The sequence below is a fragment of the Callionymus lyra genome, chromosome 16 (genome assembly GCF_982586985.1).
Source record: "Callionymus lyra chromosome 16, fCalLyr1.hap1.1, whole genome shotgun sequence".
Taxonomy (NCBI): Eukaryota; Metazoa; Chordata; class Actinopteri; order Syngnathiformes; family Callionymidae; genus Callionymus; species Callionymus lyra.
Window position 1 is genome coordinate 15757593 of NC_141833.1, and position 27978 is coordinate 15785570.

Sequence of the window (27978 nt, forward strand, 5' to 3'; positions counted from 1 at the left end):
TGAGTTTGTATTTTCTCCCTCTGCTAATAAACAAGTCATACAAAAGTTTGCAGTCTCTCCCCAACGTAGACACACTCGTCCTTCCTTATAAAGCAATATTTTATTTCTGCGCCACTCAACAGTAAAAGTATCAAACATAGGGAGAGAAAATAAATAACAGGATGTTTGTACATATTTACAAGTTCAATCGTAAAAAAGCGACCTGGCGAAGGAACCTCAGAGTCCTCCAGCAGCCGCGTCGTAAAACGAAAGTTTTCTTTTTTTGCTACGTCAGCGTTTTCTTTGCACAGCCTCGACAAAGACCCCCCTGGCCAGAGTGTGAACCCTCGCTACATGTTGTAGGCCACGTAGATGGGGTCCAGCTGGTCCGCAAGGAAGCCGTCGCGCAGGTGCATCCGCTGCTTCTCCCCGCGAGAGTTGATGGGGATGACCCCGACGTCCACCACCACCACCACGCCCACGATCAGGTAGTGCTCCTCCAGCACCACGTTGGTGACCAGCGGGACCAGGTCCAGGGCCTCCTGCTCCGACCCGTCCAGCTCCACCACCACCACCAGCAGGTTGGTCCAGGTGAATACAGCGCTGAAACCACAGAAGAAGAGTTGTTACTAGTTCCGGACCAGGATCAGGACCAGGATCAGGACCAGGACCAGGACCAGGAGAGCTCCTCACCACTCTGTGATGCTCTTGTGAGTCCTGATGACCGACGTCTCGATGTCGATGGGATGATAACGCATTCCTCTGAGCTCCATCGCCTCCTCCAGGGCGCCGACCACATACAACGCATCATGACGCTCTACACTCGCACAAACACACACTCTCATTTAGTTACACACTCACACACCCTCGTTTAAAGGAGAGTAAAAAATATAAAATGTTTCATAATACTTTATATATATATTCAACAGCACTGTTTTGATTCTTATTTTATATATTTCAATTCATAGGATTTTTACAATTTTTAAGGTTTATATTTCAATAAAATGTGAATAAAATAATTTGATTATTTTATTTACATTCAGAGGGTTTGCTCATTTTTTGTGTGGAAATCAAACTTCTAGCCACTAGATGGCAGCAGTCATTACATCCTACGCAGCTAAAGGAACAATGAAATCCAGCGGGATCCCGGTGATGACTGAGGATGAGAGGATACAGTCTACTCCAGTCTGAATGTTGCAGACACAACCCGTGTAAAACACACACACACCTCCGCTGGCGTCGGTGAGCTCGGTCCGCCGCAGGAACCCGAGGTAGCCGGTTCTGGCCCAGACCGTCTGCGTGTCCCCAAAACTGAGCCTGGAGGTGAAGTGGTCCGACTGCAGGGCCTCGTCTCCGTACACACTGAAGTAGCCGCTGGCGTTGTGTCCACTGTGGACCCAGATCTGTGAGGACAGAAGGATTTCATTTACACACACAAGCATACAAAATGTACAATCTAGCACACCCTTACAACAAACACTTACAATCACTAACACAAATACACACACAATCATACACACTAACACACAGACATGCACACACACACACTAACACATTAACACACAGACATGCACACACACCAACACAGTTGTAAACAAAAGAACACACACACAAACAGTAACTCACACACTAAAACACACACACACACAGTAACTCCTACACTAACAGACACACACAAACACACTTACTAACACACACAAACTAACACACACACACTAGCAGAAACACTAACATAGACACACACAATCACACACCAACAGCGTTGTAAACAAAAGAACACACACACAAACATTAACTCACACACTAAAACACACACACACAGTAACTCCTACACTAACAGACACTAACACGCACAGACACACAAACACACACAAACTAAAACACGCATACTAACACACACACACTAGCAGAGACACTAACACAAACACACACACTTACGCACACTAAAAGACACACACACTAAACAGACACACACATCCTAGCAGAGAGACACACTAACACAGAGACACACACACACACTAAACAGACACACACACCAACACACACCTCGCCCAGGTGAGACTCTCCCATTGGTCCCTTAGTCTCGGGGTTTGCGATGATGATCCGGACTCCAGGAAGGATCTGTTGATGGATGGAACGTCATCGTCATGACAACACTCTGGCGTGAGAACTTCACACAAGTGACCTGGAGCAAAACTCACCTTCCCGGACTCCATGAGAGGCAGACTATGGGGGGACCCGCGCTCTACCATTCGCACCCTGTTAACACACAGAGGCAGCAGGGTCAGTGTCTGGGGGTCTCAGGTATCCGGGGTCTCACCTGTCGTGGCGAAGTGCACGCATGTCAACGAAGACGGTGGTGGGGTCTGGTCCGGACGTCCCCTGAGAGACATCAGAGTGAGACTCGAGACTTAAGGTCATGGGCTCAAGGCCCTCCTCAGGGGGGCGCTCTTCTCCTCACCTGCAGACAGACGGCCAGGTTGACCCTGCAGCCGAAGGAGGTGCTGACGGCTCTGGCGTGGAGGCCCAGGTCTTTGAAGAGCTTGGAGAAGGACTGGGTCAGCGAGGTCCGGGGCCGCTCCTCGGCCACCACCACGCAGGTCCGCACCCGAGACAAGTCCAGACCCCGAGACTGAGACAGAGAGAGGGCAGGTGTTAGACCCCCCCCGAGTCCCATCTGCAGGATCTGCTGGTGCATCACCTTCAGCCAGTCGGTCTGTACCCCGAGACCCCTGGTGCAGACCTCCATCACGCTGTAGGAGCAGAAGGTGTCCCGGACTTTGTACTGGCTGACGGCCGACAGCCACAGAGACGGGTTCACCTCCAGCTCGGACGGCGGGACCAGGATGGACTGGTGACCCGCGTACACGCTGCGGAAACAGCAGGGGGCGTCAGAGAGCACGTGCCAAGTCGGGACCTCACCTGCAGAGTCGCACCTGCAGAGGCACCAGAGCACGAAGCCGAGGCCGCAGTAGGGGTCGAGGCAGACGGCCACCTGTCTGGAGGGGTACAGCTCACACTGGAGCTTGACGGAGCGACACAACGAGCTGGTGGCTGCGTGAGACATCTGAGACACACACACACACACACACACACACACGCTCAGACATGTGACCCGCACGCCTCATGAGCAGCGACTCACCTTGACCCCCGCCAACATCCCCGTGGTGGACACGCTGAAGTCCAGGTAAGCCAGGTGATCGGGGTTCGAGGGTTTGAAGAGCAGCAGAGGTTTTTTCTTTGGAAGGTCGTCTGAGGTCAAAACAACAGTGTCATCAGAATATTGAAGAGTTTAATTTAACATTTCAAATGTTGAACATAAGATATAACAACATTCAATAAAAATGTAAGTGTCTGAGTGTATATGTGTGTGTCTGAGTGTGTATGTGTGTGTGCCTTAGTGTGTGTATGTGTGTACCTTAGTGTGCATACGTGTATGACTGAATGATAATGTGTGTATCTGACTGTGTATGTGTGTGTGACTGAGTGTGTATATGTGTATGTCTGAATGATAATGTGTGTATCTGACTGTGTATGTGTGTATATGTCTGAATGATAATGTGTGTATCTGACTGTGTATGTGTGTATATGTCTGAATGATAATGTGTGTATCTGACTGTGTATGTGTGTATATGTCTGAATGTGTACATGTGTGTGCCTGAGTGTGTCTGAATGTGTATATGTGTGTGTATGTGCCAGAGTGTGCTTATGTGTGTATATGTGTGTGTGTCTGAGTGTGTATATGTGTTTCTGAGAGTGTATATGTAGTTATCTGATTGTGTAAATGTGTGTGTCTGAGTGTGTATGTGTGTGTGTCCGAGTGTGTATATGTATGTGACTGAGTGTGTATGTGTGTGTGTGTGTGTGCGCGTGTCTGTATGTGTATGTCTGAGGGTGTTTGAGTGTGTATGTATATGTAGGTGTCTGAGGTGTGTACGCGTGTGTGTCTGATTGTGTATATGTAGGTCTCAGTGTGTGTGTGTGTACGTGTGTGTGTGTACGTGTGTGTGTGTACGTGTGTGTGTGTGTGTGTGTGTGTGTACCAGTGTCCAGCACAGGCGGCCAGGTGTGCACGTCGACAACAGCAGCAGCTTCTTTGGATCGCAGCAGTTTGGCGATGACCTGTGATGTCATCAGACAGACCGAATGGCTGACCTGCATCAGGGAGAGAACCAGAGTCACATGACCATCCAGAGGTCAACGCCGGCGAGGTGACCGACCTCCACGATCATCTTGACGGTGGGCAGCGTGGTGCAGATGTTGTGCGGGTGAGGAGGGCGCACGGTGACGGGGACGCAGCCGGCGTACAGGCAGCCGTAGAACGCCACCACCAGGTCCACGCCTGGCGGGGGAGGAAAGATGAGATGGAGGTCAAAGGTCAGGCGGGAGCAGCAGGAGAAGATGGGAGGAGGAGAGAAGAAGACCTGGAGGATACACCAGTGCAACGTGGTCTCCGGCCTGTAGGTGTCCTCGCTCCGACAACATGGTCGCCACTTTCTCCGCTCGTTTGTGAAGCTGGACGCACGAGAGCGAGCTGGACACGGTTCCCTGAGGACACACACACATTCAATTAAGTGTGTGTGCGTCTTTGTGTGCGTCTCTGTGTGCGTCTCACCCGGGAGTTCAGGAGGGTGTAGAGAAGATGGTCCGGAGAACTCTGTGCTCTCCACTGAAGGACTTCTGACAGGTAGAGGAACTGAAGAGACAAACAAGAGTCCAATGAACCAAACACACTCACGAGCGAAACAAACACACACTCACGAGCGAAACAAACACACACTCACGAGCGAAACAAACACACACTCACGAGCGAAACAAACACACACTCACGAGCGAAACAAACACACACTCATGGGCGAAACAAACACACACTCACGAGCGAAACAAACACACACTCATGGGCGAAACAAACACACTCACGGGCGAAACAAACACACACTCACGGGCGAAACAAACACACTCACGGGCGAAACAAACACACACTCACGGGCGAAACAAACACACACTCACGAGCGAAACAAACACACACTCACGGGCGAAACAAACACACACTCACGAGCGAAACAAACACACACTCACGGGCGAAACAAACACACACTCACGAGCGAAACAAACACACACTCACGAGCGGAACAAACACACACTCACGAGCGAAACAAACAAACACTCACGAGCGAAACACACACACACTCACGAGCGAAACAAACACACACTCACGAGCGAAACAAACACACACTCACGGGCGAAACAAACACACACTCACGGGCGAAACAAACACACACTCACGAGCGAAACACACACACACTCACGAGCGAAACAAACACACACTCACGAGCGAAACAAACACACACTCACGTGCGAAACAAACACACACTCACGGGCGAAACAAACACACACTCACGAGCGAAACAAACACACACTCACGGGCGAAACGAACACACACTCACGAGCGAAACAAACACACACTCACGAGCGAAACACACACACACTCACGAGCGAAACAAACACACACTCACGAGCGAAACAAACACACACTCACGAGCGAAACAAACACACACTCACAAGCGAAACAAACACACACTCACGAGCGAAACAAACACACACTCACGAGCGAAACAAACACACACTCATGGGCGAAACAAACACACACTCACGAGCGAAACAAACACACTCACGGGCGAAACAAACACACACTCACGGGCGAAACAAACACACACTCACGGGCGAAACAAACACACACTCACGAGCGAAACAAACACACACTCACGGGCGAAACAAACACACACTCACGGGCGAAACGAACACACACTCACGAGCGAAACAAACACACACTCACGAGCGAAACAAACACACACTCATGGGCGAAACAAACACACACTCACGAGCGAAACAAACACACTCACGAGCGAAACAAACACACACTCACGAGCGAAACAAACACACACTCACGAGCGAAACACACACACACTCACGAGCGAAACAAACACACACTCACGGGCGAAACAAACACACACTCATGAGCGAAACAAACACACACTCACGGGCGAAACAAACACACACTCACGAGCGGAACAAACACACACTCACGGGCGAAACAAACACACACTCACGAGCGAAACACACACACACTCACGAGCGAAACAAACACACACTCACGAGCGAAACACACACACACTCACGAGCGGAACAAACACACACTCACGGGCGAAACAAACACACAATCACAGACACACACTCCTTGCCTGGTCGTGGTCTTCGGTCTGTCCCAGGTCTCGCCCGCTGGCCTGAGCGATCCTTTTGCCCGACACCAGGTTCCCGACCATCACAGACGCCGGACCCACCTCTGCAGGGTCAGCCACATGTTAGGAGGCGAGTCAGTCAGAGAGCGAGTCAGTCAATGAGTCGCTGCGTAAGGGAGTGAGTCGTGAACGAGTCTGTGTGCGAGTTAGAACATGAGTCGATAAATGAGTCTATGAGTCAGTCTGTGAGTTAGCAAGTGATTCGAAGAGAGAGTGAATGAGTCAGTGAGTCAGTGAATGGCTCAGTGAGGCGATTCAGAGAGTTTTAAAGTGAATGTGTCGGTGATTCACTCACTCAGTCAGTGGGTAAGTTGGAGTTTGAGTCAGTGATTTAGAGAGTGAGTCAGTACATGAGTCGGAGTGAAACCGTGGATGAGTTAGAGTGAGTCAGTGAGTCAGAGAGTGAATCAGTGGGTGAGTCAGTGAAGGACTCATATAGTGAGTGAGAAATAAAGTCAGTGAGTCAGAGAGTGAATCAGTGAGTCAGAGAGTGAGTCATTGAAGGAGTCAGTGAAGGAGTCAGTGAAGGAGTCAGTGAAGGAGTCAGTGAAGGAGTCAGTGAAGGAGTCAGTGAAGGAGTCAGTGAAGGAGTCAGTGAAGGAGTCAGTGAGTCAGAGAGTGAATTAGTGGGTGAGTCAGTGAAAGAGTTAGTGAGTCAGAGAGTGAGTCAGTGAAGGAGTCAGTGAGTGAGTCAGTGAAGGAGTCAGTGAGTCAGAGAGTGAATTAGTGGGTGAGTCAGTGAAAGAGTTAGTGAGTCAGAGAGTGAGTCAGTGAAGGAGTCAGTGAAGGAGTCAGTGAAGGAGTCAGTGAGTGAGTCAGTGAAGGAGTCAGTGAGTCAGAGAGTGAATTAGTGGGTGAGTCAGTGAAAGAGTTAGTGAGTCAGAGAGTGAGTCAGTGAAGGAGTCAGTGAAGGAGTCAGTGAGTCAGAGAGTGAATTAGTGGGTGAGTCAGTGAAAGAGTTAGTGAGTCAGAGAGTGAGTCCGTGAAGGAGTCAGTGAAGGAGTCAGTGAAGGAGTCAGTGAAGGAGTCAGTGAGTCAGAGAGTGAGTCCGTGAAGGAGTCAGTGAAGGAGTCAGTGAAGGAGTCAGTGAAGGAGTCAGTGAAGGAGTCAGTGAAGGAGTCAGTGAAGGAGTCAGTGAAGGAGTCAGTGAAGGAGTCAGTGAAGGAGTCAGTGAAGGAGTCAGTGAAGGAGTCAGTGAGTCAGAGAGTGAATTAGTGGGTGAGTCAGTGAAAGAGTTAGTGAGTCAGAGAGTGAGTCAGTGAAGGAGTCAGTGAGTGAGTCAGTGAAGGAGTCAGTGAGTCAGAGAGTGAATTAGTGGGTGAGTCAGTGAAAGAGTTAGTGAGTCAGAGAGTGAGTCAGTGAAGGAGTCAGTGAAGGAGTCAGTGAAGGAGTCAGTGAGTGAGTCAGTGAAGGAGTCAGTGAGTCAGAGAGTGAATTAGTGGGTGAGTCAGTGAAAGAGTTAGTGAGTCAGAGAGTGAGTCAGTGAAGGAGTCAGTGAAGGAGTCAGTGAGTCAGAGAGTGAATTAGTGGGTGAGTCAGTGAAAGAGTTAGTGAGTCAGAGAGTGAGTCCGTGAAGGAGTCAGTGAAGGAGTCAGTGAAGGAGTCAGTGAAGGAGTCAGTGAGTCAGAGAGTGAGTCCGTGAAGGAGTCAGTGAAGGAGTCAGTGAAGGAGTCAGTGAAGGAGTCAGTGAAGGAGTCAGTGAAGGAGTCAGTGAAGGAGTCAGTGAAGGAGTCAGTGAAGGAGTCAGTGAAGGAGTCAGTGAAGGAGTCAGTGAAGGAGTCAGTGAAGGAGTCAGTGAAGGAGTCAGTGAAGGAGTCAGTGAGTCAGAGAGTGAATTAGTGGGTGAGTCAGTGAAAGAGTTAGTGAGTCAGAGAGTGAGTCCGTGAAGGGGTCAGTGAGTCAGAGAGTGAGTCAGTGAGTCAGTGAGTCAAAGAGTGAGTCACAGAGTGAGTCAGTGAGTGAGTCAGTGAGTGTGTCAATGAGTCAGAGAGTGGGTCAATAAGTCAAAGAGTGAGTCAGAGAGTGAGTCAGTGAAGGAGTCATTGAGTCAGAGAGTGAATTAGTGGGTGAGTCAGTGAAAGAGTTAGTGAGTCAGAGAGTGAGTCCGTGAAGGAGTCCGTGAAGGAGTCAGTGAGTCAGAGAGTGAGTCCGTGAAGGAGTCAGTGAAGGAGTCAGTGAAGGAGTCAGTGAAGGAGTCAGTGAAGGAGTCAGTGAAGGAGTCAGTGAAGGAGTCAGTGAAGGAGTCAGTGAGTCAGAGAGTGAGTCCGTGAAGGGGTCAGTGAGTCAGAGAGTGAGTCAGTGAAGGAGTCAGAGTGAGTCAGTGAGTCAAAGAGTGAGTCACAGAGTGAGTCAGTGAGTGAGTCAGTGAGTCAGAGAGTGAGTCCGTGAAGGAGTCAGAGTGAGTCAGTGAGTCACAGAGTGAGTCAGTGAGTGAGTCAGTGAAGGAGTCAGTGAAGGATTCAGTGAGTGAGTCAGAGAGTGAGTCACCTGGCTGCTTCTGTCGAGGTTTGGGCAGGTTGGTGACGCAGGTGTGTGGACACATCAGCACATTACAGGGGTGCAGCGCCCCCTCCAGGAAGAGCTGCTTGGTCTCCGACAGGTGGATTCCACCCAGAGGGGTTTTAGGGAGAGTGTTGGCCGGAACCAGAGCCAGACAGTAGACCCCGACCTGGTGGATCCCATCTATGGCCTGAGAGACACAAGAGTCAGTGAGTGTGTGAGTCTGTGTGAGTCCGTGTGTAACGTGCGAGTGTGTACTTGTAGAACTCGACTCATCCACTGGAAACTGTCGTCCTCGGTGGAGTCCGGACGCTGTTCGGCGATGACCACGATTCTCTCGTCGTGGAGCACCGAGATGGAGAAGACCGCGATCCTGGAACACACACACACACACACACACACACACACGTAGAGTTCAGGGTGATGGTTCAAGATGTTCGCAGGAGTGTGTGTCCGGAGGTCCAGACCTCCCTCTGTAGATGAACTTCATGGGTTCCACGGCGAGGGCGGTCGCCACGAGGTCATCGGCGTTGTGCCGCCGACTGCCCACCAGCATCAGCCCGTCCGTCTTCCCCGCCACGTGGACCACTCCGTCCGGACCGACGAAGCCCAGCAAGCCGGTTCTGGTGAAGCCCACCTCGCCGATGGGGGCGCCGCTGCTGCTCAAAGGGTAGACCTGCAGGGACCAGAGCGGGATCAGATCCTGGACCAGCAGGGTGGACTCGAGGCTCACCTCAAAGGTGTTCTTGGTCATGCCACTGAGACCATAGTAGGATGTCCCAGTGGCCCGGGTGCACACGCACAGCTCCCCGACCTCGTCCGTCCTGCAGAGCTGAGGAAGACCGTCCATCTTCACCACACACATGGTCGCTGAGAGAGAGTAGGGGGGACAGGAGGGTAAGAGGAAAGGACTTGACCTCAGAGTGACCTCCACTCACCTCCTGGCATCACCGACCCGACGTCTTGCAGCGTCAGAACCGACAGCTTCTCCTCCGAGTCCAGTTGGATCACGCCGTGACTCAGACCCTGCATGGAAAGAACCGCCCGGGCCCCCGACTGAACCGGACCCTCCCCCTCCGCCGGCCTGTCGGACGAGTCGACCAAGTCAGACCCTTCAACGCCACCAGGGGGCGTCAGAGGTTGGTGTTTACCTCTTCATGGCGACGGTGAGGGCCTCAGGTGAGCAGGCACACGGACAGATCACTTCGGGTCGGAGTCCTCGGGTCTGGAAGACGTTGACGAAGGCGTCGCAGGACGAGACGGACCCTGCATGAGGGGTTCAGACCGGACTTAACCATGTGAGCAGAACCTCCCGGACAGTCTGGATAATACTCACAGGGATTCGCACCGTCAGCCACCACCAGCATGCGCAGGGAGCTCAGGTCCACATCCCTCTGGTCCCGGTGGGCTACCAGGGCCCAGTGCATGTCCCTGGACTTCACACACGCCACCTTTGCTGAGAACACACACACTCACAAGGGTCAGTACCACAACATCACTCCCTGGACCTCGAGGAGGTGGTGGTGGTACCTTTGAACTGGCAGACCTTCTGGATCCAGGACAGCGGGTGGACCTTCATCAGGGCGTACGGGACACTGACCACATGCATCATGTTCATCACACTCTGGAACAGAACCTCATGGTTAAGCGTGTCCTCGCCTCGCACTCACCCCCCCAGAGACTGCGACTCACCGTGAGGACCCCGTGCCACAGACCCACGTCTCGCTTGAAGTCCACCACGTTGACCAGAGTCTCTGCTGCAGAGACAACACAAGGGATGCCACAAACACATTTGTTTAGGGCTTTTGGGTCACCTTGAGTTAAGTATGGAATTATGAATAATTAAATTTAATCCAATTGTTTGCATATTAAAAGGTTAAAAGATTTTATTTTTAATAATTATTTTACACATAAAATTTGAAATTCTAATTCCAAAAATGTAAACACATATTTTCTAAATACAGTATTTTTCAAATCATAGCCTTTAACTACACAACTTTTGTTTGAGTGTGTGTGTGTGTGTGTGTGTGTGTGTGTGTGTGTGTGTGTGTGTGTGTGTGTGTGTGTGTGTGTGTGTGTGGGGGGGGGGGGTTTTCTCCGTATGCGCTTCTGTGTGTGTGTTTCTCTATGTGCAAGTGTGTTTCTCTGTGTGTTTGTTGTTTCTCTGTGTGTGTGTTTCTGTGTGAATTTTGGTTTGTGTTTTTTTGTGTGTGTGCATTTTTGTGTGTGTGATTGTGTTTCTCTGTATGCGATTCTGTGTGATGCGTTTTTGTGTGTAAGTGTGTTTCTATGTGTGTGTTTGATGCGTTTCTGTGTGTTTGTTTCTCTGTGTGTTTGATGCGTTTCTGTCTGTGTGCGCGTTTTTCTCTGTGTTTCTGTGCGTTTGTGTTTTTCTGTGTGTGTGTATTTCTGTCATTGTGTGCGTGCGTGTGCGTGTGTGTGTGTGGGTGTGTGTGTGTGTGTGTGTGTGTGTGTGTGTGTGCCCTTGTGGTACCTTCAGTGTAGCAGCAAGACTGTGTCAGGGTCTGGCAATGGGCCAACATGGACATCCGGGTCACAGTCACGCCCAGAACACTGCCGTCCTGACAGGCTTTGTACTGGAGACACAAGATGAGGAACAAAAAACAAAAAGTTTGACTAGGTCTGTTTTGTGTACTTCCTGTTGTGTGTCCGTGCGTCACCTCGATGTACGCCGTGTCGTGGTTGGCGTCTCGGACTTGGGGGAACCAGTCCCGCGGAGGTTTGGACAGATGCTTGGACTCGGTGACGATCCACAGGACTTTGGGCCAACCTGGACCAAGACACACGTCGTCACATGACTCGGTCACATGACTCGGGGTTTGAAGACGACACATGGAAATGTATGTGTGACCTTTGAACTGTGGGATGTCGCCAGTGGAACTCCGGGGTAAACCCTTGTGACACACGTCACTGGTCAGAGCGACAGTGACGCCGCAGCTGCCCAGCAGGAAGCCGATCTGCTGCCCGCAGGAATCCTGGTGACCCGACAGACGTCCAATCAGAAACACTGGTGGATACGGATGTAGACGCTGCTCTGGTCATGTGACTCACCTTCCTGCTAAGGGGCACTTCGATGGGGACGGGGACCACATCGGCCAGCAGGCACCCGTAGAACGCCACCATGAAGGAGGCGGGGTCATTGTTGGGGAAGACCAGCGCCACCTGCAGACACGCCCTCGGTTAACATGGGAGGGAGGGGCACGAGCGGCTGGGACTCACCCGGTCTCCTGGTCTCACCACTGGATCAGGTTTGGTCCCCAGTTTGTGCAGCAGGTTGAAGGCCACCTTGACACTCCTGGACCAAAGTTTACCTGCACAGAGTACAGAGACAGGTGTGAGAAAGACTGGTCTTGGGTGGTGGTGTGGGAGAGTGAGACTGAGGTGTGTGAGTGAGACTGGTGTGAGAGAGTGAGACTGGTGTGAGAGAGTGAGACTGGTGTAAGAGAGTGAAACTGGTGTGACAGATTGAGGTGGGTGTGAGTGGGTGAGACTGAGGTGTGTGAGTGAGACTGGTGTGAGAGAGTGAAACTGGTGTGACAGATTGAGGTGGGTGTGAGTGGGTGAGACTGGTGTGTGAGTGAGACTGGTGTGAGAGAGTGAGACTGGTGTGACAGATTGAGATGGGTGTGAGAGAGTGAGACTGGTGTGAGAGAGTGAAACTGGTGTGACAGATTGAGGTGGGTGTGAGTGGGTGAGACTGAGGTGTGTGAGTGAGACTGGTGTGAGAGAGTGAGACTGGTGTGACAGATTGAGGTGGGTGTGAGTGAGTGAGACTGAGGTGTGTGAGTGAGACTGGTGTGAGAGAGTGAGACTGGTGTGACAGAGTGAGATGGGTGTGAGAGTGAGACTGGGGTATGAGAGAGTGAGACTGGGGTATGAGAGAGTGAGACTGGGGTGTTGTGATAGTAAGACTGGTTTGAGAGAGTGTGAAACTTGCATCAGGAGGAAGTGAGACAAGTGTAAGAGAGTGACAAAAGTAAAAGTGTTAAGTGAGCGAGTGAAACTGACATGAGATCAAGACTCCGGTGAGAGACTGAAACTAAAACAGTGAGAGACTAAAACTAGTTTGATGAGTGACACTTTAGTAAGAGAGTGATAGAGCTGATAAATAAAAACGGAGGAAAGAAAAACAACTATGGTATCACTCTGTGTCGTAGCAGTAAAAACGTCACCACGCTCACTCTTTCAGCTTCAAAACACGATGAGAAAAAGAAAACATCGAGAGGAAATCAGAGTCTGAACAACAGGCTTGTCCTTGTCAGCCTCCATCAGAGGGAAGATAGAAGAGACAAGCCAAGCACTGCAAACACACACACACACACAAACTCACATACACACGCACACACATACACACGCACACACACACACACACACACACACACTCCATCTCACCGTGAGGCTGCTGGATGACATCTGAGTGCTGCTGAAAACATTTCACAGTCGGGTGAACACTATCTTTTCATCTTCTCACACACACACACACACACACACACACACACACACACACTTCCAGGATTCCTCAGCGACACATGTGTCAGTGTCATCTGTGGTTGTGGGTCCAAAGTTACACAACCGAGCGTGTCTGGACGAGGACTAGAAAGTTCTGGAGATGAAATCTGTGTCGGGCGCGATCGGGTCGTCGCTCGGGGTTTGAACTTGAGTGACCTCTGGAGGTGGGCGGGGCTTCCTACCGTAGGTGAGGACGGCGAGCGGCTTCCCGCTCACGTCCAGGGTGGTGAGGCACGGGGCCTTCGGGGAGACGGTGCCCCACCTCTGCAGGGCCGCCTCCAGGGACGTGGGCCAGTTGGTGACCACGCCCAGCTGCTCGCCCTGCACCGGAGCCGTCGGGGCGCCTTCGGCTTTGGGCTGGTTCGGGTCCGGCTGCTGGACTGCGGGGACACGAGGAGACCACGATGAGGTGCCGGTTGACCGGGGAGAACCAAAGAGGTGGTTCCTCACCCTCCAGGAGCTCCTCAAAGTCGTCCACGAAGAACTCTCGGAGTGGAGGACGCTTGGGTCTCTTCAGGGTGTTGACCAGCTGCTGGATCTTGGCCGAGACTCTGCTGCTCACTGGGACCCCTGAGACACACCGGCACACACTCGAGTGAGGTGGAGGGGTTGCTAGTTCACTTCCCGGTGTGACCCAGAGGAAACATCAGGACCTCGACGCACACACACAAGATCTCACCGTCTCCAGTCTCCATCAGCTCCGCGTTGCCGTACTTGGGGGTCAGTCTGGCAGCAGGATTCTTCTCAGCCTGGTCCCCCAAAGTGTTGTTGCAGCCGGTGACGTCTGGAGGTGCAGAGAGCTCTGAGGGAAGATGGAGGTCACACTGAGAAGCTGAACCCGCACAGATGAGGTCAGAAGACACGTGTGAGGAAATATCGTTAAACCGATACATCGAGATATTTTCTTCACGATACTGTAGCGATATTAAACAGCATTCTATTGATTATTTTTGGCTTTCAAATCTATTTTAATACAGTTTGTATCAAATAGTAATATAAAACAATATAATTATATTGTTTAATTTATAAAAACATGCAAATATTCACATTTTTTGTGTGTGTGTGTGTTGCAATTAAACCTCCGGCCGCTAGATGGCAGCATTAATTACGTCATTAATGCTGCCGTCATCTGCAGCTAAAGATCCTGGTGATGACACTCGACTCCTGCATCTTTTAAAGCTGATGTTTGGACACATTTTGGTTTCAAAACAAATGAAAGCAGTTACGACTTTGTCAAGAAACATGTGTCAAGAGTCAAACAACAACTAAAAAACCAACATATTTTATAAGTTTATTATTTCCCTCAACAATCAACATGCAAATATTCATGCAGCGTTTGTTTTTTTGGTTGCAATTAAACTACCAGCAGTCATTACGTCAACTAAAGGAACATTGAAATCTCAGCGATAACTGAGGACAAGAGGATACAGTGACTCCAGCAGCTTTTAAAGCTGATGTTTGGACATATTTTGATTTCAAAACAAATGAAATCAGTTACGACTTCGTCAAGAGTCATGTGGTCTGTAAATTCTGCAACACCAGAGCCAAGTACTCGACAATACTACAAATATATCCTTGTTACTACAGTATACTACGCATCGCCAGATTCTTACTAATAAACACCTCTAAGTAAGAACCAGTAAGAACTTCTTCTCACCGGTCCTGTGGTGGCGCTGTTGCTGTTGCTGCTGCTGCTGCTGCTGCTGCTGCTGGGCGGACGCGTGTTGAGCGAGGACGTCGGCCAGTCGACCGGCCGCCGCCCCGCTGCTACTGCTGCGCGTGGACGAGGTGGAGGTGGAGGTGGAGGAGGACCTGTGGACGGCCCGGCTGATCCAGTGCTCCATGCTGCCCTCCCGGCTGGACAGAGTCCCTCCTCCCGCGTCCTCGTCGTCCTCGTCGCCACACGAGTCCGTCGACGTGTCTGAAGATGATTTTGGTTTATTTCATTTTGTGTTAAGCACGGGATATTTTAGAGTCTCTGACCCGGGTCAGGACTAGGACTCACCCGGAGGGGTGTAGGCCTCGACGGACGTCTGCACCACCAGAGAGCGACGCTTGGACGACATCGGAACCATCGGAACCGCTTTCCTCTCCTGATGTTTCGCCAGAGCCGCCTGCACCGCCTCGGAGTGAACGTCTGGACGACAACAACACACTCTGTGAGAACACACTGGACACACACACACACACACACACACACACACACACACACAAACTTAGAGTCCCTAAAATCTTAGGTTTCGTCCCACCTGATCTGTAGCGCTCGTCTCTGGCTCCCGACGAGCGGCGGCGTTGGTAGCGGGAGGACGAGGACGCGGCGGGTCGTCTGTCCTGAGCAGGGACTGGATCCACGGACCCTGAGGGCAGAGGTCAGGGTTCAAAGGTCATGACGTCTCAGCCGTGGAAGAAAAAACATGTGGAAACTTCACTAAAGATCGGTAGTTACAGTAGGCTGCCACAAGGGGGTGATCATGACACACACACACACACACACCACACACCAAGACACACACCACACATAAAGACACACACACACACACACACACCACACATAAAGACACACACACACATCAGTGTTGTGTTTCTCGTCTTCTTCATCACATCCTTGGAGCAGAAATCACTGACTCGTTGGAAAACTCTCTCTCGGCTCAAACACACAAACCACAATGACACACAAACACACAATGGACTCACCCGAGGTCTGAGGGGAGAATGATCCGATGAGCTGTGAGCGTTTCTTCTCGTAGCCCTTCTGTGTGATGTCGCCTGAGGAACACAGGTCCACTTTGATGACGCACTTTGATGACAACACAGAAGCTCTTCATGACAACATCACACCATGGATTCTCACTTTCGCCTCGTTCTAGTTCTACTTGTTCTTCCTGATAAAAGATCTGAGGCAGAGACTTGTGTTGATACATTTAAAGTACCGATTCAGCAAATGACTCATAAGACTCGTGACTTAAAGTGACTCATTATGACTAAGAGAGTAAAGAGAATCTAGAGAATCAACAGAGTCAAGATGACTCTATTACACATGACATGACTTAGAATGACTCAAAATGACTCAGAATGACTCTCAAAGACTAAAAGAGAATCAACATGAGTCAAGAGGATTCAACTATACTTTCCATGACTTAAAATGACTCAAAATGACTCAAAATGACTCTCAAAGACTAAAAGCAGAATCAGCATGAGTCAAGGTGAATCGATTTCACTTGACATGACTCAACATGACTCGAAACAACTCAACATGACTCTAAGAGACCAAAAGTTGACATGACTTGAAATGACTCAAAGACTAAAAGACAATCAACAAGAGAGGAAATGACATGGTTTCATTTAACATGACTCAAAATGACTCAAATTGACTCTAAAAAGACTAAAATAGATCCAAAATGCATGATAAAAGACTCGACATGACTTAAAGTGACTCGTCTTTAAAAGTCCTTTAGCTGAGGTCGGCGATCCTGCCGACACTGCCACCTATAGGACGGAGGGTAAATCAACCATTTACAACATGACCCTTAGGCCAACGTTGCGGGTCAAAGGTCGTGCAGAGATTTTCTTCCACCATCATGCCACGCGTCTCTGGGTTTTTGCTCGAAAGTGATGAAACAGGCGCGCTGCAGTGGACTAGAGAATATTCGTGTGTGTGTGTGTGTGTGTTTGTGTGTGTCTGGATCTCTCTGACCATATACAGTCAGAAGGACCAGACACAGCCGAGCGTGAGAGTGACAGAAGGAACGAGAGTGAAATGAAACACACACTCATTTACCAAACACACTCACACGTTTGTGTTTGCAGTAAAAACGACATGAGTCATGTTGAGCCCATTTTTACACGAAACAACAACGATCACTTCTCCCCCAAAACACACACACAATGATGAAGTCAGCATGGTGACATGCTGTAAACGGTGATGCTATGCTAGCTGCTAATGCTAATTTGCATAAAGAATACCAACAATGCCAAAACAGACACACACTTTAGTTTGATGCACGGCAGCAACACACACACATGTACCACAAGTGCATGGCTCCATTATAGCACAAGTGTGTGTGTTTGTGTGTGTCTATGCGACACAACCCAGCGACATCTACAAAACAAACAGTTTGACTCAGCTAATTACACACAGACACACACACACACACACACACCTCCTTGACAGTTGTAACGGTCAACAACAGGTGCGACTATACAGTAGTGTGTCTCTCTCAGTTGTGAGTCTGCGCGCCACTTTTACAATCTGACTCGCAAAGCAGGAAACCCCCTCGTGTTGCGGGGTCATAGGTCATGGTGGACCATCACGTGTGTTGTCACAGACTCACACATGTGGGGATTTCTCACACACACACACACACTTCCATGTGGTCAAGTCACATGACCGGCAGGATGCAGGTGGAACATCAGGGTAATCCAGCGTTCAGCTGCAGAAGTGTCGAGTCGTTAAACCTCAGATTAGGATTAAAGAAGTTTAAACTGGACCTACAAACTCTGTGTACGACTCAAATAATCCAGATTACACAACTAGGGGTGTAAGAATATATTGTTGTATCTATACTCCACCAATATTGAATGGCTATCATAAAAATGTAAATATATATATATATATATTTTTATATATAATAAAGATTATTTTGTGTTAATTATTTCAATAAAGTGTTTTAAAATAAAACTATTTATTATCTCCACAGACAACACGCAAATATTCACGCAGTGTTTCTTTTGTGGCAATTTAACTACCAGCAGTCATTACGTCTTCCGCAGCTAAAGGAACATTGAAATCCCAGCGATGACTGGGGATGAGAGGATACAGTTGACTCGAGCACCTTTTGGTTTCAAAACAAATGAAAGCAGTTACGAATTCTTAAAGAGTCATGTGGTCTGTAAATTCTGCAACACCAGAGTCAAGTATTCGACAATACTACAAATACTTGTTACTACAGTATCACTATATATATCGTATCGTTGCCCCAGTATCGTGATACGCATCATATCACTAGAATCGTGCCAGTAAACACCCCTAGACACGACTGTAAAAGTCCTAATCTGCACGAGACCTTGACACTGTTCCCTGTGACAGCTACTGACCACTGCAGGTGATCGTAATGTTATGGCAGCCGACTCTCTTGACCTAGTGAGAGGATCAGACACAACCGAGTGTAGTTCTGGTCAGACCAAACAACCCAGGAACCCGACACGGCCTTTGGCGGGCCCAGAAAGTGGGACAGAAAACTGGTTCCCTCTCCGGTGTTGCTGCCTGGCCCGACCCGAGCGGTCCTGGTATTTGCATGAGAGGGGCAGCCAGAGGTTCTAGATTCCCCCGCAGCTCCACCCAGAGAGGAAATACCAGCAGGACCGACCCAAGCATGTGGTTTTAATCTTTAGCTGCTGCTGGAATATCATCAGCAGGAGGCGCCGAAGTTGCCTAGTCGATACAACGACCATCAGAAGAAGAATCTTTAACTGCCTGTGTGTGTGTGTGTGTGTGTGTGGTAGATAAAGAGAGAGTCAAAGTCCAAATGTGTGTCAGTGTTTAGTCGCCAGGTGACGACAGTGGTAACAGGACACCTGTCTTTGTCACCTGCGCGAACACGCCCAAATCTCCTGGTCTCCCCTGATGATGCAGAGTCAGCAGGATCCACCTGCACCACGACAACCAGGTCCAGGAACAACCGAGTCATTAGAAGAGAGGAGCAGCTGTGAGAGGTTGTTGAGACGGTCTCTGCGTTGTTGTTGACGTCAGACATAATTGTTGTTGACATCAGTCCCATTATTGTTGTTGACATCAGTCTCAGTGTCGATGTTGAAATCAGTCATATTGTTTTTGTTGACATTAGTCCCATTATTGTTGTTGGAATCAGTCACATTGTTGTGGTTGACATCAGTCAAATAATTGTTGTTGACATCAGTCTCTGTATTGTTGTTGACATCAGTCCCATTATTGTTGTTGACATCATTCCCAGTGTTGTTGTTGACATCAGTCTAATTATTGTTGTTGACATCATTCCCAGTGTTGTTATTGACATCAGTCTAATTATTGTTGTTGACATCATTCCCAGTGTTGTTGTTGACATCAGTCCCATTATTGTTCTTGACATCAGTCACATTATTGTTATTGTCATCAGTCTAATTATTGTTGTTGACATCATTCCCAGTGTTGTTGTTGACATCAGTCCCATTATTGTTCTTGACATCAGTCACATTATTGTTATTGTCATCAGTCTAATTATTGTTGTTGACATCATTCCCAGTGTTGTTGTTGACATCAGTCCCATTATTGTTGTTGACATCAGTCACATAATTGTTGTTGACATCAGTCTACGTGTTGTTGTTGACATCAATCCCATTATTGTTGTTGACATCAGTCTACGTGTTGTTGTTGACATCAATCCCATTATTGTTGTTGACATCAGTCTACATGTTGTTGTTGACATCAATCCCAATATTGTTGTTGACATCAGTCCACGTGTTGTTGTTGACATCAGTCTACGTGTTGTTGTTGACATCAGTCCCATTATTGTTGTTGACATCAGTCACATAATTGTTGTTGACATCAGTCTACGTGTTGTTGTTGACATCAGTCTACGTGTTGTTGTTGACATCAATCCCAATATTGTTGTTGACATCAATCCCATTATTGTTGTTGACATCAGTCATATAATTGTTGTTGACATCAGTCCACGTGTTGTTGTTGACATCAGTCTACGTGTTGTTGTTGACATCAGTCCCATTATTGTTGTTGACATCAGTCACATAATTGTTGTTGACATCAGTCTACGTGTTGTTGTTGACATCAGTCTACGTGTTGTTGTTGACATCAGTCCCATTATTGTTGTTGACATCAGTCACATAATTGTTGTTGACATCAGTCTACGTGTTGTTGTTGACATCAGTCTACGTGTTGTTGTTGACATCAGTCTACGTGTTGTTGTTGACATCAATCCCAATATTGTTGTTGACATCAATCCCATTATTGTTGTTGACATCAGTCATATAATTGTTGTTGACATCAGTCACATAATTGTTGTTGACATCAGTCTCAGTTGACAGATACTCTGTGACTACAGAAGCAACACGTCAGACATGACTAGCAGCACAAGTGTGGTTTGAACACGTGCAGCAGGATGTTTGTTCAGTCAGCTTCACTCTGACGGTTCCTGTGTTTGGATCTCTTCGCGGTCCTTGTATGGACCAGAACCAGAACCGGTGGAAGGACCGGAGGAGGAGCAACAGCTGATGCTGGTTCTGTCAGGTTTATACGTGTGAATAAACTGGATCTCGACCTGAAGGTTCTCAAAACCACTGAGAGTCCAGTAAGAAGCAGCAGAAAACAGTTGTCACACTCAACGTGTGAGTGTGTGTGAGTGTGTGTGAGTGTGTGTGAGTGTGTGTGAGTGTGTGTGAGTGTGTCTTTGTTCAGACACAGAACATCTGGCGTCACTGTGACTATTTGGCGTCACATGTTGTTAAAAACACACAATTAATTACTTGACGTCTTTTCTGTGAGCAGCAGATGTTTTTTCAGTGCGTGTGTGTTCCGTTCATTAAAGTTGTCAAACAAACCGCGCACATGTGGTTCACACGTTTGTCTGAGTCGAGCTTTTATTCTGGAAACAGGAAGTTCTCATGTTCAAAGTCAAAGTCATCTCTAGAAGGCGCACATCAGAGAGAGAAACATTATGACCAGAGCTGACCCAGTAACGTTTAACCTTGCACGAGTGACGTCGGGTGCACAAAGATTATGACCAGTTATAACAGACACAACTCAGAGGTGCTGATCCTCATCCTTGACTGAAATGTGTGTGTGCATTCATGCATGTGTGTGAGAGAGCTCCTATCAGAGGAAGACTTCGGTGGATCAGTGTGTCAGCTTCACACATCTATTAATATACAAATATTTTGTGTGTGTGAATGTGTTGTGTTGTGTTGTGTGTGTTTAAAATTTTACAATTGTTAATTGTTTTTATGTTTCTAGTGCAAATAAGCAACACAATCAATAAAGAAAATGTACTTGTAAAATGTGTCAGTCATTACTGGCGTGTGTGTGTGTGTGTGACTTTGTGCGTTCAGGTTCATTAGCACAGTCATCAGCTGATCACAGCAATGATTGACAGGTGACAAATGTCAAATATTACTAGGTGATGACTGAGGACACACACACACACACACTCACAAAACAAGTAGACATCCACACTCACACACAACTACTTAGACACAATAACACACACACACATACAGAACTACTCAGACACAATCACACACACAAAATTACAAAGATACACACGTACACACACACAAAGAAACACACATGCACAGAAACACAGAGACACATACATGTACACACACGTACACACTTGCACACACACAAAATCACAAAAATATTCACATACACACACAGAAACACACATGCACAGAAACACATACATGTACACACACGTACACACTTGCACACACAGAAAATCACAAAAATATTCACATACACACACAGAAACACACATGCACAGAAACACAAACACATACATGTACACACAGGTACACACTTGCACACGCACAAAATCACAAAAATATTCACATACACACACAGAAACACACATGCACAGAAACACAAACACATACATGTACACACACGTACACACTTGCACACACAGAAAATCACAAAAATATTCACATACACATAGAAACACACATGCACAGAAACACAAACAAATACATGTACACACACGTACACACTTGCACACACAGAAAATCCCAAAAATATACACGTACACACACGGAAACACACACACAAAGAAAGACACATGCACAGAAACACAGACACATACATGTACACACACGTACACACTTGCGCACACACACAGCATCTGTCACTGGTCATCAAAGGCCCAGAAAACACATTCCTCCACCAGCACAAAGAAGAATGCACAATGTGTGACCACACACACACACACAGACAGACACACAAAGACGCACAATTTGTCTCACTGTTACAACAGTATCGCACACATTCCAGAAAGCCAAAAACAGAAACAGTTGCCTCCCGCTCTCTTCACACACAAGATTGAAAACAGAAGTTTCATTTTTTTCCAGGCCGAAACAGGAAGTGACATCATCAACCATTGTGATGTTTAATCCCTCCGTCAGTCCCAGCCAGCAAGGGGTTACAGGTTGCCGAGTCCCCCCCCTGGAAGGTGACCCGGAGCGTCACAGAGAACTTCCTAGATCGGCGACTCGTGACCTGTTCGTCTGAGCCGTGGACTCGCTGACATGAGGAGTCAGACTGTGACGCGTCATCCTGGTGGATCTTCTCAGCCACAGAAGGTTCCAGATAATGTGGAGCAGCAGAACCTCCACACTTCTGACCATCACATGGACTCGGCCCAGACGCCCGGGGGGGCCTCGCGCTGACGTCAGCGGCTCCAGAACAAACAAGTGTGTGTTGGACTCGCCGTGACATGACCTGCAGGAGACCCACGGGGACCAGGAGAGACCAGGAGAGACCAGGAGAGACCAGGTCCTCCGAGTCACTTACGAGTCTCTACAGGTCAGAGTCTGATCAGAGTCAACATCAAAGAAACATTATGAAGATTTCAAACAAACATGAGGCAGCGTGATAGTCATGAGTGAGAGTGTGTGTTTCTGTGTGTGTTTCTGTCTTTGTAAGTGTTTCTCTGTGTGTCTGATGTGTTTCTGTGTGTGTATTATGGTGTGTTTTTCTGTGTGTTTGCATTTCTGTCAGTGTGTGTATGTTTCAGTGTGTGTGCGTGTGTGTAGTTTTTCTCCGTATGCGCTTCTGTGTGTGTGTTTCTCTCTGTGCAAGTGTGTTTCTCTGTGTGAATTTTGGTGTGTGTATTTCGGTGTTTGTGTCTTTGTGTGTTTCTCCATATGTGATTCTATGTGATGCGTTTCTGTGTGTGTGTTTCTCTGTGTGTAAGTGTGTTTCTTTGTGTGCGTGTTTTTTTTTAATGTTTGTGTTTCTGTATTTCTGTCAGGGTGTGTGCGTGTGTATTTTGGTGTGTGTTTTCCCCTAAGCGTGTGCATTTTTCTCTCTGTGTAAGTGTCTTACTTTCTGCATGTGTGTGTTTCCTTGTGTGTTTGATGCAGTTCTGTGCGCCTGTTTTTATGTCTTTCTTTCTGTGTGCGTGTGTCGGTGTGTGTAGGTTTCTGTGTGTCCCATCTGTAGACGAGTGTTGTTTTTTTAAACATTTCTGTGTGTGTATTTAAGTGAGTGTGTATGCAAGTGTGTGTGTGTGATTGTTTGAATCCAGCAGTTGTTGAACACGAGGAGTCGAGTCAAAGAGCCACAGAAACAGAAAAGTTGAAGAGTCATCGATCACAAGTGTTCTCATCCGTTTGTTCACGACTGAGTCGTCGACTCCCACTGTGATCGTGTACGTTCACTGGACCAGGACTCAGACAGGACTGGGACTCGAACCAAAAACCTTCTTGACCCAATTGTTTTGGTAACGCAGCAAGTTAATCTCCGCACATCCTGGATTTACACAAACGACTCTTGACAGACTCAGCAGGTGAGTCCTACAGGTCCACTCGCCCTCACAGATGAACCTGGTTCAGAACCGGCGTCGGGACTCGTGGTCACACCAGGACCTGGAAGCTAGTTCTGAAGCACTGTGGTGCCTCTCTAGTCTTGAAGTAGGAACTCTGGTTTGTTCAGATTAAGATCTAGTGTCGGACTCGTGTCTGTGGGGACAAAGACTCGATTGACTCGACGCAGAAACGTGAGTCGCTGGTATGTGACCGCAAGTGGGCAGCGGGTCATGTGACTGTGCCCGGGATTGGGGAGGGCGTGGGGTGGGGGGGGAATCTGGAATCATTTGTGTCCTCTGAGATTCCCCTGCCAGAGTGTAAGTTTTATCTCTCTATCTAGTCACTCCACCTGTCCTCGGTTCTGACCCGGGGCTTCCTCCAAAAATAAAAGCGCAACAGAGTTGCAATGGTAACAATGACATTAACATAAACAGCGTCTGGGTGACAAAAACAGTCTAGTCTGCCCTCGAGCAATGCAGCGTTTAACCGTCGACACTTAAGTCAATAGACTCACACGTACACACTGTATGTGCTGATGACACAAAGTAGAAGTTGGACTCCTCTGGTCCCCCCTCACTCACCCCTCACTCACCCCTCCTCCTCCCCGGCGATGACATCATCTTCCTAAAGAGTCGTTGGTTGAATTCTTTCCGACAGCTGGAGGCAGCGGGTCTGAGTTGTGGTCACATGGTTCATTCAAACTATGGGGTTCAAAACCGGGGCCGCCCCAGCAGAGACCCCCACCGGGGGGGGGGGGGGGGGGCTTCCCTCCTCGCTCATCCAGACGAGGAGGCGAGGAGACACTTTGAGGTCAGGTGAGGACGAGGGTCCGCAGGACCGCGTCACCCGGAGGGAGGAGACGTCGTCATGGCAACAGTCGTGGAGTGAAGGTGAGACAACAGACACTCAAGAGCTGCAGACAAGATCACATCACTTCCCGATCCGTTGCCGGGCTCCGGGTTCCACCAGGACCGGAGGCTCCGCTCCGAGTCTCAGCCGGATGAATGTGCGCGAGTGAGTGGTGGACACTGTTCACAACACTTCCTGCAGGTGGTCATAATGATTTGGCCCTCTGTGGAGTCCATCTTTGATCCAACACGTGGAGGGGTTCTGGACCGGATCGGTGTGACCTCATTCCAATCCCACGCAGACTCTCAGGAATCCGTGTCACCTTTTTCCCATCAGACCCTCGTCCTCCCGCTTTTGTTTCCCCCTCACCCCGGTTCTGACCCGCTCGGAGAGGAACAGACTGACGGAGGTAAACAGAGACAGACAGAGGGAGAGAAGAGAGGGAGAGAGAGAGAGAGAGAGAGAAGTGCAGTTGAAACTTGACACTGATGCGTTCGATGTGGCATCAGAGGAGGAAGATTGTGGAGCAGAAAGAGAGAAGATAAATGAAGGAGAGAAGGAGATACATGAAGGAGAGAAGTGAAGGAGATACATGAAGGAGAGAAGTGAAGGAGATACATGAAGGAGAGAAGTGAAGGAGATACATGAAGGAGAGAAGGAGATAAGTGAAGGAGATACATGAAGGAGAGAAGTGAAGGAGATACATGAAGGAGAGAAGTGAAGGAGATACATGAAGGAGAGAAGTGAAGGAGATACATGAAGGAGAGAAGTGAAGGAGATACATGAAGGAGAGAAGTGAAGGAGATACATGAAGGAGAGAAGGAGATAAGTGAAGGAGATACATGAAGGAGAGAAGTGAAGGAGATACATGAAGGAGAGAAGGAGATAAGTGAAGGAGATACATGAAGGAGAGAAGTGAAGGATATACATGAAGGAGAGAAGGAGAGAAGTGAAGGAGATACATGAAGGAGAGAAGTGAAGGATATACATGAAGGAGAGAAGGAGAGAAGTGAAGGAGATACATGAAGGAGAGAAGGAGATACATGAAGGAGAGAAGTGAAGGAGATACATGAAGGAGAGAAGGAGATAAGTGTAGGAGATACATGAAGGAGAGAAGGAGATAAGTGTAGGAGATACATGAAGGGGATACATGAAGGAGAGAAGGAGAGAAGTGAAGGAGATACATGAAGGAGAGAAGTGAAGGAGATACATGAAGGAGAGAATGAGAGAAGTGAAGGAGATACATGAAGGAGAGAAGTGAAGGATATACATGAAGGAGAGAAGGAGAGAAGTGAAGGAGATACATGAAGGAGAGAAGGAGATAAGTGTAGGAGAAACATGAAGGGGATACATGAAGGAGAGAAGGAGAGAAGTGAAGGAGATACATGAAGGAGAGAAGGAGAGAAGTGAAGGAGATACATGAAGGAGAGAAGGAGAGAAGTGAAGGAGATACATGAAGGAGAGAATGAGAGAAGTGAAGGAGATACATGAAGGAGAGAAGTGAAGGATATACATGAAGGAGAGAAGGAGAGAAGTGAAGGAGATACATGAAGGAGAGAAGTGAAGGAGATACATGAAGGAGAGAAGTGAAGGAGATACATGAAGGAGAGAAGTGAAGGAGATACATGAAGGAGATACATGAAGGAGAGAAGTGAAGGAGATACATGAAGGAGAGAAGTGAAGGAGATACATGAAGGAGAGAAGTGAAGGAGATACATGAAGGAGAGAAGTGAAGGAGATACATGAAGGAGAGAAGGAGAAAAGTGAAGGAGATACATGATGGAGAGAAGGAGAGAAGTGAAGGAGAGAAGGAGACGCATGAAGGAGAGAAGGAGATAAATGAAGGAGAGAAGGGCACACATGAAGGAGAGAAGGAGATAAATGAAGGAGAGAAGGAGATAAATGAAGGAGACACATGAAGGAGAGAAGGAGATAAATGAAGGAGAGAAGGAGATAAATGAAGGAGATACATGAGGGAGAGAAGGAGAAACATGAAGGAAAGAAGTGAAGGAGATACATGAGGGAGAGAAGGAGAGAATTGAAGGAGATACATGAAGGAGAGAAGGAGATACATGAAGGAGAGAAGGAGAGAATTGGAGGAGATGCATGAAGGAGAGAAGGAGATAAATGAAGGAAAGAAGGAGATAAATGAAGGAAAGAAGGAGATAAAAAGAGAAGGAGGAGAAGAGGAGGAGGAGGAGGAGGGGATGAAGTTGAGTGGGACTTAAACTCTTCCTGGTTGTCAAGATCTTGGGATCTTGGAATTCTGAGAAGCTGCTGATGTAACTCAACAAGAACCAGACCCTCACCAGAACCGGGTCACAACAACTAATCCACACGAATGTGTACCATCAAGATGGAGGAGTTCTGCTCCATGTCCCTGCTGGATCATCGAGCTCGCGCTCCTCACTGGACCGGACACTGACGTCACACGTGTGCAGGTCCCAGGTGGCGCTACATTAAACAATCGTTTGGACTGGTTCCAAGTCAAAGTAGATCCGGGTCAGTGACGGAACAATTGGAAAAAAAAAAAGTTCTGTTGACCCATCCTCAGGTGAGGTCCTGAGGTCCGGGTTCAGATTGTGCAGAAGTTCCACCGGTTCGGTGAGCAACAGCTGATAGTCCCCGCTCACGAAAGTTCGGCCCAGATAAACGGGACGCGAACAGAACCGAACCGAAGCCTGGCACGTCACGAGAGGTTCGGACACACCTGTTTACTCAGCTAACGTTTCCATCCGCAGCAGGATTCGAACCTTCAACTTCTGTGCGATGTTTACACATCAACGTTTCCAGGGGAGAATCATGCCAGTCAGACCCACTCGGAACCAGCAGACATGGACCCCGGCAGCAGAACCGACACCCCGGGGTTTCGTGTCACCGGGCGACAGCGACACGCAGACCCGCAGCAGCGGCACCGGAGTCCGGCCACAGACCGCCGGAGCTCCTCGGTCTCAGAGACACTCACCTTCCGACAACTCCAACTCCAGCTCGGCCAGTTTGGCCCGAACCTCCGCCGGGATCGGAACCGGCTCCCGGTCCGCCATTCCGCCGTCACGCAGAGACGTAAATCCCAGTTTTCCCGGCTCCTCGAGTTACTGCCGCCTGTGATCCCGGGAACATCCAGAGTCCGGGAGCGGAGTCAAGCCCGCTGATGTGACGACGGATCACTTCCGGGGATTTATGTTGGAGAATAAAAGTCGGTACCGGAAGTGATTTTTAAAAAAGGGGCTTCGTATAAAACGTTATTTTAATAAATATATAAAACGTTAAG

The 27978-nt window shown here is 48.5% G+C and overlaps 1 protein-coding gene across 2 annotated transcripts; it reads right to left on the bottom strand.

The window, feature by feature from the left end:
• Positions 1–81: 81 nt before the first annotated feature.
• LOC148063934 (disco-interacting protein 2 homolog C-like) lies at positions 82–27867 on the bottom strand. Of its 2 annotated transcripts, XM_087811565.1 has the most exons (37): positions 27673–27867; positions 16002–16073; positions 15557–15664; positions 15313–15444; positions 14965–15228; positions 13987–14109; positions 13758–13877; positions 13490–13687; positions 12018–12109; positions 11850–11960; positions 11650–11773; positions 11459–11568; positions 11272–11374; positions 10470–10534; positions 10308–10401; positions 10114–10233; positions 9929–10043; positions 9716–9861; positions 9511–9647; positions 9245–9453; positions 9036–9150; positions 8766–8967; positions 6222–6322; positions 4595–4675; positions 4404–4527; positions 4200–4321; positions 4023–4134; positions 3122–3231; positions 2916–3046; positions 2681–2849; positions 2441–2611; positions 2300–2361; positions 2181–2238; positions 2026–2100; positions 1208–1382; positions 673–796; positions 82–582 (listed from the first exon to the last, which is right to left on the bottom strand). In XM_087811565.1, the coding sequence occupies exons 1-37, from the start codon at positions 27749–27751 to the stop codon at positions 330–332; spliced, it is 4707 nt and encodes a 1568-aa protein (XP_087667691.1). In that variant the 5' UTR covers positions 27752–27867; the 3' UTR covers positions 82–329. The 2 variants fall into 2 exon arrangements, with proteins under 2 accessions (XP_087667691.1, XP_087667690.1); XM_087811564.1 differs by having other exon boundaries at positions 2441–2849; positions 6213–6322.
• Positions 27868–27978: the final 111 nt, after the last annotated feature.